This window comes from Oreochromis aureus, linkage group 17 (genome assembly GCF_013358895.1).
Source record: "Oreochromis aureus strain Israel breed Guangdong linkage group 17, ZZ_aureus, whole genome shotgun sequence".
Lineage (NCBI taxonomy): Eukaryota > Metazoa > Chordata > Actinopteri > Cichliformes > Cichlidae > Oreochromis > Oreochromis aureus.
In genome coordinates, this window is record NC_052958.1 from 28,215,234 (window position 1) to 28,232,318 (window position 17,085).

The 17,085-nt window shown below is 41.4% G+C and overlaps 1 protein-coding gene and 1 pseudogene across 2 annotated transcripts; both read left to right on the top strand.

Moving 5' to 3' along the window:
• The first annotated feature begins 6,437 nt into the window (after positions 1-6,437).
• Positions 6,438-8,871, top strand: LOC120433842 (annotated as a pseudogene).
• Positions 8,872-9,344: 473 nt separating this feature from the next.
• Positions 9,345-16,221, top strand: LOC120434018. Of its 2 annotated transcripts, none has more exons than XR_005608891.1 (2): positions 9,345-15,726; positions 15,921-16,221. XR_005608891.1 is itself a non-coding variant. In XM_039601386.1 (2 exons), the coding sequence occupies exon 2, from the start codon at positions 12,197-12,199 to the stop codon at positions 14,714-14,716; it is 2,520 nt and encodes an 839-aa protein (XP_039457320.1). In that variant the 5' UTR covers positions 9,345-10,418; positions 10,613-12,196; the 3' UTR covers positions 14,717-16,221. The 2 variants fall into 2 exon arrangements, 1 of the variants encoding a protein (XP_039457320.1); XM_039601386.1 differs by having other exon boundaries at positions 9,345-10,418; positions 10,613-16,221.
• Positions 16,222-17,085: the final 864 nt, after the last annotated feature.

Genomic DNA, 17,085 nt, shown 5'->3' on the forward strand with positions numbered 1-17,085 from the left:
TAAAACCTAAACGATACCCATCCTTAGTGTTAAAACAAGAATTTTAAAACTAATTCTAAAATAATTTGGGAGCCAATGTAAGGAATGTAAAATAGGAGTAATGTGAACACGCTTGCTAGAACGTGTTAGTAGCCTAGCCGCTGCATTTTGTATAGCTTGGAGGCGAGAAAGAGATGATTTGTCCAAGCTGGTAAACAGGGCATTACAATAATCTAAACGCGATGACACAAATGCATGAACAATTTTTTCCAGTTCAGCGCAGGAGACCATTTTTCACAGTTTAGAAATGTTCCTTAAATGAAAGAAACAGGAACGAGACAGAGGTTTTACATGTGAGTCCAGGCCCAGAGAAGAATCAAATATTACTTCCAGATTTAGAATATTTGACTTAGGAGAAGAACAGAAAGGGGCAATAACCTGACTCATTTTAGAATGTAGTTCAGGAGGAGCTATGATCATGGTCTGTCTTCTCCATGTTTAATACAAGGTAGCTGCTAGAATGCCAATCAGAGACCTGAGTTAAGCACTGGACTAGGGTGGACAGCCAATCCAGCTGATGAGGCTTAAAGGACATATGCAGCTGAATGTCATCGGCATAGAAATTATAAGAAATGTCACTAAACGATTGAATAATGCCAGCTGAAGGAAGCATGTAAAAGAAAATAATAATGGACCCAAAACTGAACCCTGTGGAACTCCGCAGGTTAGGGGGCAATGTTGTTTTTTTTGCTGAAAGAATAAAGTTGTCCACTTTCTGCCTTTGGACCATAAATGGTTAAATTAGGGTCACTCAGGCTCAGTATCACATCCTTTCAGTCTTTGTCTTCAATGCCACACAGGCCCTCTCATTCAGCTCAGGTGAAGGCGTCCATGCAGACTTCCAGAAACTGAACGCTGACATCAACTCACCATCTGCATCCTACATCCTGAAACTAGCCAACCGTCTTTATGGAGAAAACACTGCCTGTCAATGGAAAATTGTACTTAGTAGTCAGTATAAGCTTTTAATGATATAAGTTTGCATATGATAGAATACTGTATGTTGACCTTTTGATGACTTAGACTGTTGTCCACTACAGGACTGTTTTATAAATTCTTTCTCACAGCTGAAAAAGCTGTTATTATTTCACTCCTGCCAGGGAGAGGAAGAGCTGGACACTCTTATCTGACGCTCCCTAACAAGAAGAGAGGCTGAATCCTTCTGAATCTCACAACACACACGCATACACCTAAACCACTCTTATCTTCACTCCCTACGCACTAACTTTCCTCTGCCTATGAATAGACGTATTCACTGTTGTATTATTTTTGTATATAAATAAAGACAAGTGCAAGAACAGAGCGCTGATCACAGGGCCCCCACTCTGTTGTGAGCGTTCTGTGACCGCCCTTGCAAGTAAAGATCTACAGTGTGTGTCTCTTCACTCTTAGACTCTCAGCTGAAGAAGTGTCATTTAGAATAAATCTCTTGACATTTATTTTGGTCCTTCGAGCCGGATCAGAAATATCAGAACTGTTATCTGTGACTCTGTTCCAAGGATCCAGAACTGATTCCTGACGCCGTGGGAAGCCAGCACCGAAGTCTGTGCACAGCCCTCTTAGACGAGGCCGAAAGCCCTGGGACGTTTAAATTCGGGTCCAGGCCGGTGTTTTTAGTCTGGTCCACGGCGGTGGGATTCAGTCTGATGATCCGAATCACCAGTGAGACGTCTGAGGGTGAGAGAAACACTATTTTGTAAAACGGCCACGAAGGTTTTAAGAAACGCGTAAAATAAAATGATAAAATAGGTTAAGTTCGCCAAAAGGCCAAAAGAACTAAGTTTAGACCAGTTTCAGAGGTAGCCGAAATTATCTCGTGACAAATTATTAAAGAAACGCGTAAAATAGGTTAAGTTCGCCAAAAAGAACTAAGTTTAGACCAGTTTTAGAGGTAGCCGAAATTATCTCGTGACAAATTATTTAAGAAACGCGTAAAATAGGTTAAGTTCGCCAAAAGGCCAAAAAGAACTAAGTTTAGACCAGTTTCAGAGGTAGCTGTTAAATACTTCGTGACAAATTATTAGCAGCATAAATGTCTATCTGTGTGTATGTGTGTATGTGTCTAGAAGTAAGTTGATTTTACAGCACAATACGCTGCTGAACTACTTCTATTTTATTTGTTTTCTTTGCTTGAGGCTCACGTACTGGTGACAAATGAGAACGGTTGAGTTTTATCTCGTAAAACTGATACCGCTTCATTTTTTTAGAAGTGAAGTAGAAGGGCGTATCAGCAACCACTCTGAAGTCAAGCGTGCCAGTGACAGCCCAGCAAAATCTTTGACAATGGGGAATAAACAAGCAAAATTAACACCTGATGAGGAATATTTAGAAAAACAACAAACAGGAGCAGGTAGAATAAGTGCAAATAGGTGGAGAAATCCACAAAAAGCTAAAAACCACAGCTGGGAAGGGAAATGCAATCCCTCAGCTGTTACCCAGCTGAGAGCTGCCCTGAAACAAGAAATTACATTAACAAAAGACCCAAAGGAAAAATTAAAACGTTAAGAAGAATATAAACTTTTCCAAGCATGGGAAACCGAAGCTGAAAGGAGAAAAAGAAAGAGGAAAAGAAAAAACAATTTAAACGCACTTTCATTAAAGGATTACTACCACCCATTAGGTCTCATGTAGAAAAGCACTGGGTAACGCAAAGATACGGGCACAGCAGATGAGGCGTTTCAATATGCTAACCATGCACAGACAGTGGTGAAAAAGAAAGAGAAGGTCTCAGTTTTTGCCCTCGACGCTGACACTGTTCTCACAGCTTTTAGTGGAGGCTACAGGGGAGGTTTCAGAGGCCAAAAGAGAGGGAGAGGAATGCGTAGGGGAAGAGCAAGAGGTAGAGACAGACCTAGACACACACCAAGCAGTGGTTTTAGTACTACATGCTGGAGGTGTGGAAAAGAGGGACATTTTGCACGTGACTGTAAGAAACAAAGAAGCAGTTCAGACTAGGAAGAACATAATAATCCCTCGTCAAGTAAAAGATTAGAGATCAAAGTTTAAAAAGGGCTGGATACAGACCCAACTGAATACATATAAACATAAGAGGAATAAAGTGGAATAAACAAAATGTTAAATTAAATTAGAGCTTATCTCTACTGTATTCAAACTAATAAAAGCAAGGATAACAACCTGTAAACTGGTATTAACAATGAAACATAGTTAGGATGAAGACCATGCCCAGAATGAATAGAACGAAAGAAAATACATAACTCACACAAACACATATTAAATGAAATAGAGAGATGCATAAGGTATATTAAGGTTGTGTCATTGTTCAGCCAAGGAAAATGTGTGAAAAGGAAAATGTCTCCAGCTTGGGAAAGGGTGAGACTGCAGCTCACCCTCAGCCCTTGGTGGACACAAATAAAATATAAATAAAATATTGTAATATACTATTGCTGTTATATAAAAAGATAATAACATTAATAATGGAATAATATTAATATGAAGAGGCACCTCAGTCAGCTATGATGTGAGGTGGATAATTGTTAGAAGTAATCTGCATCAAGCTTAAGGTTGCTCAAATTCAGTATAATGACATATGAGATGAAGAAAATAAAGAAAATATCTAAACTAATCAAGTGCATAGAGGCACTTGACCTGCTCGAAAACCTGTCATCCTAGATGAGACATTGCTGAAATATAGAGCACACCTATACTAACAACTAAAAACCCTGTATACAACAGCTAAAGCTACACAATTGAGAAGCTGAATTAAATATATGGTCACTGCTAAGCTGATGAGCAGGTTACACATTTTTTAGAGCAGGAGCTGCATAAGAACACATCAGAGGGAGGGAAACAGCTATTAAAGCTCAAACATGAAGCTGTCTGTGGGCTCAGTTTTTTTCCTCACGCTTCTGATTTGTCTTTGGCAGCAGCCTTTTTGCATCCTGACTCGTGTGTAAAGCGTTCAAGCCATCGGTAACTTGTTTTTTGTTTTGTTGGTTTGAAAAATGAATAAATTTGTGATCATACTTGTGGATCACAGTGGCACATAATGATTAGGCATATGATTTACTAATGCAGATGTAATAACTTTATTCTAAAATTCAAGGAGAACAAACAAGAACAACATCTTCAGTTGTGTATTGTTGTTGTTCTCTGTGTAGTGTGCTAAGTTTTGTTTTTGTTTCTTTTGTTTTTTGAAATGTTGCTTGAGTGATGAGTACTGTAACTTCTGTTCAGAGCCAGCTGAGAGCTGGGTTGTCTGTTTTGTTTTAGGTGACAAGCCAGAAAAGTTAAAACTTAGTTTCTTGTTTTGAAAAAGAAAAAAGGGAAAAAAGGGAGGTTTTGTGTTTCTCAGCCAAGAACAACTACAATTTAATTCTATGTTTTTGAGAAAGGAGAATTTAAAATAATAGTAATAATAATAATAAAACAAAGAGTGATGTTTTGTTTAAGTGGTGAAGACAGCCAATACTGCAAGATACCATTTAGTGCATGATCTGCGAGCAATAAATGAAATCATCTTATTTATCTTTAAATAAACTCCAATTATGGAGACCTGAAGTTACATGCTTAGGGCACACTCTCAGGTGAAGGCAGAAAGCTACTAAACAAAGAAAAGAAGCTATACAGAATGCGCCACAGCCACAAACTAAGTATTCATATTCTTTCTAACTCTTAGTGAGCCTGAGTTATGACCTTGGCTCCCTGTTTTTCTGCCTCCACCAAAGGTGGGGGTGACGCTCCCGTGGCATGTGCTCTGTTCTTTTTACTATCACAAAGAGGGAAAAAAAGAGAGAGAGACCCCTGCTCTCTGAATACAATATTCTCTTCATAACTCGGCAGTATGAAATGTCATGAAACAGTGTAACTCACTCACAGTAAATCAGCAGTATAGGATAATACAAACCTATCTAATAAATCTAATGATTTTCACATTCTTTTAACTCAGAAGTATGATGTGGCCTACAGCAGTATCATGGTTCACTCATTTTGATTATAGGTATAATGTAATATATGACAGCATAATAATCTCACAACTGCTACAAGCACATTTGCCTTTCTTAACACACGCGAAAGAAAGGCAACTGTTGAGAAAATGCTTTTTTGGGTGAGACAGGCCCAGAGGCCTTGCATGCAAGCTACTAATACACATACATGCAATGAAGAACAGCTTACACTACAGCACACACTATACATGCGCCTATATCTCTCATTAGTGTTAAAACAGGGAAAACTTAATAGTTTTGTTATCAAATGCTGAAGTTTATCCACTACTAACAAATAAACTCTCTGGGTTGCAGGACAACAACTTCAAAAAAAGAACGACACTGGTATGACCAACCAGTGATGAAACAACAAATTTAGTGGTTAAGAGTCAAATTGTGAGATGTTTTCTGCTGATTGAATCATACAAGTGATTACTGAAGGAAGGAAAATTCCTTTTTTGTGCTTTTAAACGTGATCTTACGAATTTCAATATCTACCTGTGTTGTCCTGTCAACTTGGTGGGTTATGAGTTGATTATATTGTGAGGAAAAACAAAAAAGGGGGAGAGAAGGCTGACACAGGGCCTGGCCCGGTGTTTCTCCCTCTCTGAATAACACAGCCAATACAACATCATTTTCCTGTTCGTCTGTTTTTGTTTTGTTTTTGTTTTTTCTCTTTATGTTTAATTACAGGCTGCTTTGCCGGTCCTGAAAGCCGAAGCTGACCTGGACTCCTGCTCTCCCCTCTACCATCTCTGACCCTGACCCTGACCAAATGCTGCAGCAGCTGGACCCATAACAACAATCTAAAAATGTCAACAGTGCTACAGGAAAGCGATCTCATGCAGCAGAAACGGAGAGCGTTAAATCCAAGGCCCGTTTCACTACACGGGGGAGATTTACAGACAGCTTCAGCTGACAGAGCTGTGACGAGACGCCCATTAAGCCCGAATGAAAAGTAAGGCCGAGCAAAAGAATGCTGACCTTGATAACTCTGCATTAACACTGTACAGGACAGTGACGGACCAACACGGATGATCGGGCAGCAGAAGAAAGGGCGTGCCAGAGACAGGAGGAGCAACTGAGGTCAAAAGGCACCTCAGAATGGACAAAACACAGAAGAAGATGCAGGTTTCACCTGCGGTGAGCATGGACACTGGAGAAAGGACTGCCCCAATTGGGGCCAAAACCAGGACAGACTGAACTTTGAGCAGCAGCAGCAATGGTCGCAACCGGACTGAAAAGGAGGAGGGCAGGACCCCAGGACACGCTTCAGGCCGTGGTTTACTCAAAACACCAGAACAGGAAAGTGATAAACACGCCAACATACACAAACATACACATCTACACACACTGACTCAGAATGAAGAGAAACACACACCTGAACAGACGTGCACTTGTTGATTGAGTGAGAAATGACACACACACACATCAGACAATGTACACTCATCAAACATGACTGATGCCCTGAACGCCTTGAGACAGATCCAGCAGGCCCAAAATCAGGCCTATGTAAATAATACAAGTGACTACTAAAAAGACTACTACTGCCTTTTCACTGTGCAATACTTTTTGTTAAAAACCAACGGTGCAATAGACTTCAATACTTGAAATACTTGAAATACTTGCAATTCCTTTGTATTCTCATTCTTATTTATTCTATTTATCCCTTTTGTATACGCTTGTTTATATATGTCTCTGTATTTATATATATATAGTATTCTGCTCACATTCTGTAACTTCTGTCGGTGATCTTATCTTACTCATTGGAGTTGGAGTATTTTTATTTTTATTTTGTGTTTTTGTAACATGTATCCTGCCATGTCTGAAACTCATGATTAACCGCATAATTGTTTCCACTGTTGCTGCATACATAGCCGTGACAAATGATGATGTGACAGAAAATGTACAACAAGATGTTACATACTGATATCTCACTTGAAAGTTATACTGACAACAGGAGGGAATGTCAATGGAAAATTGTACTTAGTAGTCAGTATAAGCTTTTAATGATATAAGTTTGCATATGATAGAATACTGTATGTTGACCTTTTGATGACTTAGACTGTTGTCCACTACAGGACTGTTTTATAAATTCTTTCTCACAGCTGAAAAAGCTGTTATTATTTCACTCCTGCCAGGAAGAGGAAGAGCTGGACACTTTTATCTGCGCTCCCTAACAAGAAGAGAGGCTGAATCCTTCTGAATCTCACAACACACACGCATACACCTAAACCACTCTTATCTTCACTCCCTACGCACTAACTTTCCTCTGCCTATGAATAGACGTATTCACTGTTGTATTATTTTTGTATATAAATAAAGACAAGTGCAAGAACAGAGCGCTGATCACAGGGCCCCCACTCTGTTGTTAGCGTTCTGTGACCGCCCTTGCAAGTAAAGATCTACAGTGTGTGTCTCTTCACTCTTAGACTCTCAGCTGAAGAAGTGTCATTTAGAATAAATCTCTTGACACTGCCCACTTCCTCCCAGTGAGTGTCCACATCAATGATTCTCTTCATAAAGTTCTTCATTACAAAGACTGGATTAATAAACAGATGTCTGCTCTCTGCAGGACTTCCTTGAAGCCACACAGAAGTACTACCAGGCAGACCTGAAGACTGTGGACTTCATCGGAGCTCCAGAGGCGTGCAGAGCAGAGATCAACAGCTGGGTCGAGCAGCAGACAGAAAGTGAGAATGTGCATCTTCCACAGCCTGAACAGCAGGGAATCATTTTAGCATCCTCTGTGGATTATAACGAAATATTGTTGTGTTTCTGTATTTCCTGTCAGATAAGATAAAAGACCTTCTGAAGCCAGGAACAGTCAATGCGGATACCAGACTGGCTCTGGTCAATGCTGTCTACTTCAAGGGCAACTGGAGGAACCCATTTGATGAGGCAAACACCAAAGAGATGCCCTTTAAAGTCAAACAGGTAGAAACTTAACTGAAGGTTACAAAATCTGGACACAAAGTCTGAATACAGAAAACTGTTTAAAATGTTTAAGGTAAGCACCATCAGAAGTTTTATAGTAACATGATCTGATCGCCTGGATTTCCTGTGTGTCAGAATGAGACCGTACCAGTCCAGATGATGCACCAGAGGAAGAAGCTTCCCTACAACTACATTCCTGACCATGATTTGCAGATCCTGGAGCTGCCCTATGTGGGTGAGGAGCTCAGCATGTTCATTCTGCTGCCTAAGGAGTCCTCAGACGGCTCAGACCCTCTGCTGAAGGTACACAGCCTAGAAACAAGTTCCTGTAAAGAAAAGCCACAAAAACTCTTCTGCTTCACTTTAGTTTACTTTATTAAATTTCATCATTCAAGAATTTAAGTCAGCTCCTGATTTCATATATAAAATGAATGTAAATGGGAGCAAAAGAAATATGACAAAATGTATTAACTGTGTTCCAGCTGGAGAAGGAGCTAACACAGGAGAGGCTGAATGAATGGACCGACAGGAAAAACATGGAAGTTGATTCAGAAGTTGTCCTTCACCTGCCAAAGTTCAAGCTGGAGGAAGACTACGAGCTGAATGAAGCTCTGGCTAAACTGGGTATGAAGGACGTGTTCTGTGGAAGAAGAGCTGACCTGTCTGGCATGAATGGGAAAAGGGGGGCTCTTCCTGTCTACGGTGGCCCACAAGGCCTTTGTGGAGGTTAATGAGGAGGGCACGGAGGCCGCTGCAGCCACAGGTGTTGTGATCAGGCTTCTTTGTTATATACCAGACACACACTTCAGAGCAGATCACCCCTTCCTCTTCTTCATCAGACACAATAAGACCAAGTCCATCCTGTTCTTTGGCAGATTCTCATCTCCTCAGTAGACAGAAGCAGCAGAGGAAGATGATGTTGCAATTCAAATAAAAATATTTCTGAAATAAAGTAAATGGAGTTTTGTGTTGTGATGTTTTGCTAATTATGAAACTATTTTTCATTTAAAAAATTAATATTTTTTCCATTTTTTATAAAATAGGTGGTACTTGTATGGAAGCACAAGTTCTAGCAGACACTAATGATGTAAGTCAACTGAAATCTGAAAATGCACTTCCACTAGACAAGTTAGCTAGCTTGGAATTTAGAAATAAATGTTCCTCTGCGCAGTTTAGATATTCACCTGTGAAAAGTTTCTGATAAGTCAAGCAGCAAGACTACAAAACAAACGAGGACACAGATCTAATCAGAAAAGTATAAAAACACATATGTGATGCCAATTATGAGATATTGGCCTTAAAATAAAAAAAATAAATCCCAACATCATATAAAACTTTGAACAGCTGGGTGGAGGAGAGAAAACTCTTCTAGACAGTTGGAGAGTAGTGGAGCAAATGTTATTTTTATGTTCCCCAGGCTGAGAGCAACAGTTATTAGATGCTTCTGGTCATTTACAAATGACATTTTCATTTCTTAATAATTAAAGTTGAAGGATTTTTACCGTAACTTCAACCAGCGTCCCATTACAAATGAATCTATAAAGTGTCATTAACTCTGTTATGTCTGTGGTATCATTCCATCACTTTTTATTTTGTGCACATCGGAGCATAGTGTAATTCAAGTCGTTATGAGAAGCCCCTCCTTGAGGTTCCTTTTCAGCCTTCTAAAAATTCTTACAATTAAGAAACTTTTCAGGCCAGATCAGAGAGTAAAGTATTTTATAGAGGAAAGCACATATGCATGTCACGGATGTATACTAGAAGGGAACTAAAACGGAAATAGCAGCAGGGGATGATCACGGGAACAGAAAGATGTGTAAACCCGGTTAAAATAGTCAATAAAAATACACTTTACTTACAGCATTAAAAAATACTCTGATCAGGGAAGAGAATAATCGAAACAACGTAAAACTCAGCACAATTTAAAAAAAAAAAAAAAAAAAAGTGTTCCTCAGTCAGCGAGCCAAAGTCCCAAGGGTCCAAATCGGAATCCGCCACACTTCTTGTGTCCACCAGTAGGGCCAGGCCGCCAGCGTCCTTCGTCGGGCCACTCCGCTCCCGCTTCTGCTAAGCACAGGAGAGCAGCGGCAGTCACTCTTCTTAATTTACCGGGGCGTCTTTATGAATCTTAACAGTCGGAACTTACCCCGGGAGGGCAGAGCTCCAAACTCCGGCCGCCACCGTGGAAGAAGTCTGCCATGAACTTACCAAGGGCCCGCTCTCTTCTCCTGCGGCCGCGCCCTGCCGCCAATTGGCGCTCCATGGCTCTCCCTGCCTGTAAATGACCCAGATTATTTGTCTCATTGATATTTTTCAAACAGTTAAATCCCTGAACGAATTACACTTTATAATATAGATTAGACTCTTATTTTGAAATTCGGAACGGACAACTTCCGGGAAGGAAGATCGTACTGCTACTGCTTGCTGCAGAAAAGGTTAATGAAAAGGTTATCGTTTCCCATCCATCTTTAAATTAGCATCTAGCTGGAAGGCGAACAGGTATGTTTGTGTATTTTTCTTGTTGTTAACATTTCGGACAATTTGTAAATTTATTACTTGATTGTTAACAAGTTTATGAGTGATCTAGCAGGCTGATGCTAGCACCTCTTGTGCCTTTTCTGTGAATTAATTAGCATTTAGGAAATGTGGTTATATCAAGTGAATGTTTATTTTGTTTTATGTTATGATTACAGCTCTTACGATGTTTCTATGGTAAAACTTGTGAATAAATGGGTTGGAATACCCCACCATGGACCATCCGTAATGATCATTGAGTGCATCGTCTGAATAAAGTCCGGCTGGAATGCTACAGTAAGAGCTGATCCCCCGCATCATCCTGCTGCCACGCTGCACCACGAGGACGAGTCACGGAGCTGTGTTGCTATTCGTCTGGGATTGACAAGACATTTCACGGAGCAGCTCAGCGCCATTCTATGGGTCTTCTAGACAGAGACTTTATGATCATCATGCAGCTGGTTTAATGGTTTGATGTGACGGTCAGAAAAGGTATGGAACATTTCAATATAATTGACAAGGAAAGGACATTCATGCTCATCAGTGGTGGTTAAAAAGGAGAGAGGACGTCAACTACTGTGGACATCTGCACTAAGGACATTGCATTAAGAAATAACAGACATGAAGTGATAACAAGTGAATTAGTCTTGTTTATTGGTATTTACCACCACCACTGTTTATTTATCATTCTTTCTACTGACTCTAAGGGGGCATTTGATTCAATTTGTAACTGTACGGTCTTAACAGTGTATTGGATTTGTGTTTAGCATAAGAGGTTTACTTCACCACATCAGTTTGCAACAGCTAGCTGGTTGCATTCGTTATTTTATACATTTCTTCTCAACATTTGTGTTGGTTATCTGCTTCTATTTCAACTTGGTTTAAAGTGCAAAGATTCTCCTCCCTTCTGTTAATGCAGCCTGTAAGTTATAGTAACCACAAGCAGCTCATTAACTAAAGCCTGTAAATTAGATAAGTAAATAACATAAACATAAAGGAAATGGAGAATCCCTCCTCACAAACAGAACTAGAGCATCAGATAGTTGACCTGCAGAATAAAATCGAAAGGCTTAAGGCGTCTCTTGAAGACACATCAGAAACTACGGAAATAGAACTTTTGGAGAAGGAAATTCAACGCAGAGAAGAAACGTTGAACAACTTGCAAGGCGAGCTTAAAGAAGGCCTCCGACGCTCCACTCGAACAAAAATCCCAACTCCAAAGGCTCTCGAAATGCAACAGGAAGAAGCAAGAAAAAGAGAAAAAAAGTTCATCTCAACATACGAAAGATGGAAGATTCGAGCCCGAGAGTCAAGAGAGCAGCTCAAGTCAGACATTAGTAAAGGAGAGCTGGCATCTTTGATGGATGCTTTGGAGAAAGAGAAAGAAACTGTGTTAAACACTTACCTTGAAATACGAAGTCACATTACACCTTCTCCAGAATTAAGACGTCACGTTGACAGTTGTGAGGCAGTTACAGCCGACATTATGAAAGTTACCTATGAAAGAATGTCAGACCTCGATGGTGATTATGATGCAGAACAAGCACATCACCGTCTCAGGGAGCTGCTTAAGAACAGCTACGCACGCTCCATCTATGGATCCACTGCATCTAGAGTGACAAAGTCAATCCGTAGTCACAAAAGCACTACTTTAACACTCAAAGGATGCTAAGGAAGACGGCAAACCAGTGTCTCAGGAGGACATCCTGTTCCTGGACAAACTCAAGAACCACATCAGAAAGAACAGTCTAGGTCACTACGAGATGCCGCTACCCTTTAAGGAGAGACCTACCTTACCTGACAACAAACAGCTTGCAGTCATGCGCCTGAGCCATCTAAAGAGGAAGCTCTTAAAGGATAAAGGGTACAAAGAACAGTATGTCAAGTTCATGGAGGAGGTCATAGAAAAGGGTGATGCAGAGGAAGTCCACGATGATGGTAAAGAGGGCGAAAAATGGTACATACCTCATCATGGTGTATTCCACGACAAGAAGCCAGGCAAACTGCGCGTGGTGTTTGACTGCTCTGCCAAGTACCAGGGAACCAGTCTGAACGATCATCTGCTCACTGGTCCTGACCTGATGAACAATCTCAACGGTGTACTCCTTCGCTTCCGGTTGCACTCCACTGCATTGATGTGCGACATAGAGAAAATGTTTCACCAATTTCATGTGAGGAAGTCGGACCAGGATTACCTGCGCTTCCTTTGGTGGAAGAAAGGAGATCTCAGTGCACAGCCCCAAGAATACCGTATGAGGGTGCATATCTTTGGCGCAGCCTCATCGCCTGGTTGTGCGAACTACGGTTTGAAGCATTTGGCTACAGAAAATAAAGACCTATACCCATTAGGCTCTCAGTTCATTCTGAGAAATTTCTACGTCGACGATGGAGTCACAAGTACAGACAGCTCAGAGAAGGCTATCAAGTTAGCAGAAGAAGCCAGAAGACTTTGTGCCCTGGGTGGTCTTAGGCTCCACAAGTTTGTGTCCAACGACAAAGCTGTCCTGGAAAGCATACCAGCAACTGAACGTGCATCAGACATTAAAGACCTCAACCTTGCCTTTGATAACTTACCTTCAGAGAGAGCATTAGGCATCCAATGGCACGTCAAATCAGACTGCCTGAAGATCAGCACCAACCTTAAGGAACAGCCTGCAACGCGTCGAGGCATATTGTCCATTGTTGCATCCCTGTACGATCCCTTGGGTCTCATAGCCCCTTTTTTGCTCATTGGTAAGGAAGTGCTGCAGCAGATGTGCTGCCATGGAACAGGTTGGGACGACCCTCTAACCAACGATCTTCGCCCACGGTGGGAGAAATGGAAAAACGACATCAACAACTTGGAGAGGATAAATATACCCCGAAGTTATGCCCCGGCAGATTTCGGAAAGGTTATCAAACGTGAGTTACATCACTTTTCCGACGCAAGCACTACTGGCTATGGACAGTGCTCATATCTGAGGCTTAGCAATGAAGAAGGAGACATCCACTGTGCACTAGTCATGGCCAAATCTCGCGTTGCCCCAACAAAGGTTACCACGATCCCAAGATTGGAGTTGACAGCTGCAGTCATCTCTGTGAAAACCAGCAATGTTTTGAAGGAAGAACTTGGATGTGCGGACATTGAAGAGCATTTTTGGACCGATTCCAAGGTTGTACTAGGGTACATCAATAACGAGGCTCGACGTTTTCATACATTCGTAGCCAACCGTATCCAGAAGATACATCTCTACACGAATCGAAGGCAATGGAGATACGTCCCTACCGACCAGAATCCTGCGGATCGTGCTTCTAGAGGTTGTTTCGTCAATGAGCTAATATCATCGAACTGGTTTACCGGCCCTGCATTTCTATGGGAAAAGGGAGTTGACCTCTCAGAAGAGGTGGCTCCGGAACTGTCAGTCGGAGATCCAGAAGTTAAGGAAACACGGACTCTAAACACAGAAACTGTAGAACAAGATTCTCTTACCTATCGGCTGACAAAGTTCTCGTCCTGGACTCGCGCCATCTGTGCAGTGGCTCGCATTCTTCGAAGGATTAACAAGGATAAGTCAATCGGCCTCTCTACAGTGCATGAAAGAGAAGAAGCAGAGCGCCTCATCATCAAAGATCTGCAGAGACAAACATACTCGGAGGAAGTGCGGCTATTGAAGAAAGGTTGTCAGCTGCCACCTCATAACAAGCTACATCACCTCAACCCCTTCTTGGACAACAATGGTGTGATTAAGGTGGGAGGTCGACTCTGTGATTCAAACCTTCCTCTCTCAGTTAAACACCCTACCATCATTCCAAAGGAACATCATGTTACAAGGATGATCATAGCATACTGTCATGAAGAAGTCAAGCATCAAGGCAAGGGGATGACTCTCAGTGCAATTAGGACAAGAGGTTACTGGATACCAGGAATTGGTAGGACGGTTGCATCCTATCTTCGCCAATGTGTAGTTTGTCGGAAGCTTCGGAGACGGACAGAAGAACAGAAAATGGCCGATCTCCCTCCAGAGCGAGTAAATCCATCTCCACCTTTTACCTACTGTGGAATGGATTGCTTTGGACCCTTCTATAGCAAGCAAGGACGTAGTGTGCGAAAACGATATGGTCTCCTTTTCACCTGCTTCTCCTCTAGAGCCATCCATATGGAAATGCTGGAGGACCTATCTACAGACTCATTCATAATTGGGCTGCGCTGCTTCATTGCTATACGTGGAGCCGTGCGCCAGATCAAATCTGACCAAGGCAGTAACTTCCTAGGAGCCAAGAATGAACTGATGGTGATAAACTGACGAACTTCCTTTCTAAGAAGCAGTGTGACTTCATCCTAAATGCTCCTGGTTCAAGTCATGTTGGTGGAGTGTGGGAGCGTCAAATTAGAACAGTCAGGAGTGTTCTCAACGCAACCCTTGGTCTCTCACCTGGAAACCTACCTGATGCTTCCCTCCGAGCATTCTTCTATGAAGCAATGACGATAGTTAACAGTCGTCCTCTCACTATTGAAAACCTACATGATCCCAACAGTCTTGAGCCACTGACACCAAACCACTTACTTACCCTGAAGTCTACCATGGCCCTTCCTCCCCCCGGCAAGTTCATAAGAGAAGATATGTATGCGAGAAAGAGATGGCGCCACGTACAATATTTGGCCGAGCAGTTCTGGAGCCGTTGGCGGAAAGAGTACTTGGCCAACATTGCCTTTAGACAACGCTGGCACACCCCAAAGAGAAACCTGCAGATCGGGGATATAGTCATAATGAAGGATGAAGACTTGCCCAGAAATGAATGGAGGTTGGGAAGAGTCGTAGAGACTACAATGGACAGAGATGGACTGGTTAGGAGAGTAAAGCTATGTCTAGGTGACAGGAAACTTGGCAAAAATGGTGAACGTCTCACTAAGCAGTCAGTGCTCGAACGGCCAGTTCAAAAACTAGTCTTATTGTTGGAAAATGACTAGTTCATTCCTTGCATACTATGCTTCTGTTGTTTGGTCATTATTTGTATTATGAAATCATTTGTGTTCTCTCTTCCTATGGTTATGGAGTTATGATGTTTGGAACACTAATGATTTGGTGGGAGTGTAAATGACCCAGATTATTTGTCTCATTGATATTTTTCAAACAGTTAAATCCCTGAACGAATTACACCTTATAATATAGATTAGACTCTTATTTTGAAATTCGGAACGGACAACTTCCGGGAAGGAAGATCGTACTGCTACTGCTTGCTGCAGAAAAGGTTAATGAAAAGGTTATCGTTTCCCATCCATCTTTAAATTAGCATCTAGCTGGAAGGCGAACAGGTATGTTTGTGTATTTTTCTTGTTGTTAACATTTCGGACAATTTGTAAATTTATTACTTGATTGTTAACAAGTTTATGAGTGATCTAGCAGGCTGATGCTAGCACCTCTTGTGCCTTTTCTGTGAATTAATTAGCATTTAGGAAATGTGGTTATATCAAGTGAATGTTTATTTTGTTTTATGTTATGATTACAGCTCTTACGATGTTTCTATGGTAAAACTTGTGAATAAATGGGTTGGAATACCCCACCATGGACCATCCGTAATGATCATTGAGTGCATCGTCTGAATAAAGTCCGGCTGGAATGCTACACTGCCTTTGGCTGCGCCTGCCGCCACGCTACTCAATGGCTCTCTCCTCCTGCCCTCCGTCCGGCCACGTCCCCTTTTCCGACCTGACAGGCCCTCTTTTTGGCCTCTCGCTGCCAACAAAGGAGGCCTGATTGATTGCTGTCCCCTGTGCCCTCCAGGTTATCTAATTAGTTAGGGAAAGCAGGGGGGAGGAGTCTCTCCGGAGGACGTCCCAATAAATACAGTAAAAGCATGCAAAAAAGGAAAAATACACTCATCATCAACCACAACAAAGAATAGAATAGCATAGAATTCAACTTTATTGCCATTGCACACACGGGCAACGAAATGCAGTTTGCATTCATCCAGAAAGTGCTTTAGTGCTTTAGCAATAATATAGCTATATTCCTTTATTTCTTTTAACTTGTACTGTATTTTGTAACCTATACAATTGTCTCCCTCTAGATTCATTATCCCACGCCATTTTCCATAACTTGTTACTTTCACTCCAAACTATACACTTCCCTTCAGATTTAGATAATGGTATCTGTACCTCTATGTCTACTCTTTTAATAACTTTCTTAGCCATTCTATCTGCTCTTTCATTACCCATAATGCCTATATGAGCTGGTGTCCACATTATTACTACACGTTTGCCCTGTTTACACACTGTATGGTGAGCAAATATAACTTCATACAGAATATTCTGATGATTACTTGTATTCCCATTTTCTATGCTTAACACCGCTGACAATGAATCAGTGCATATTATTACTTTTGGAACTCTGCTGTCTTCCACCTATTCTAAGTCCATCAATATGGCATACAGCTCTACTGCATAAACACTCATTAAGTTTTATGTTCTTTTCCCAAACTTGATATTTAATTCCAGAACTACCAACACCAAACCAGTTGCTTCACTATCCGGATCTTTCGATCCATCTATGTACACCTGCACATAGCCACTGTACTCACCTGAGGGCGGCAGCTGAGGTGAGTTTCTGTTTGAGTTTCCTGAGTTCATGTATTATTTTGAGTTACTGAGTGACTTAAATCACACTTTCAGAGT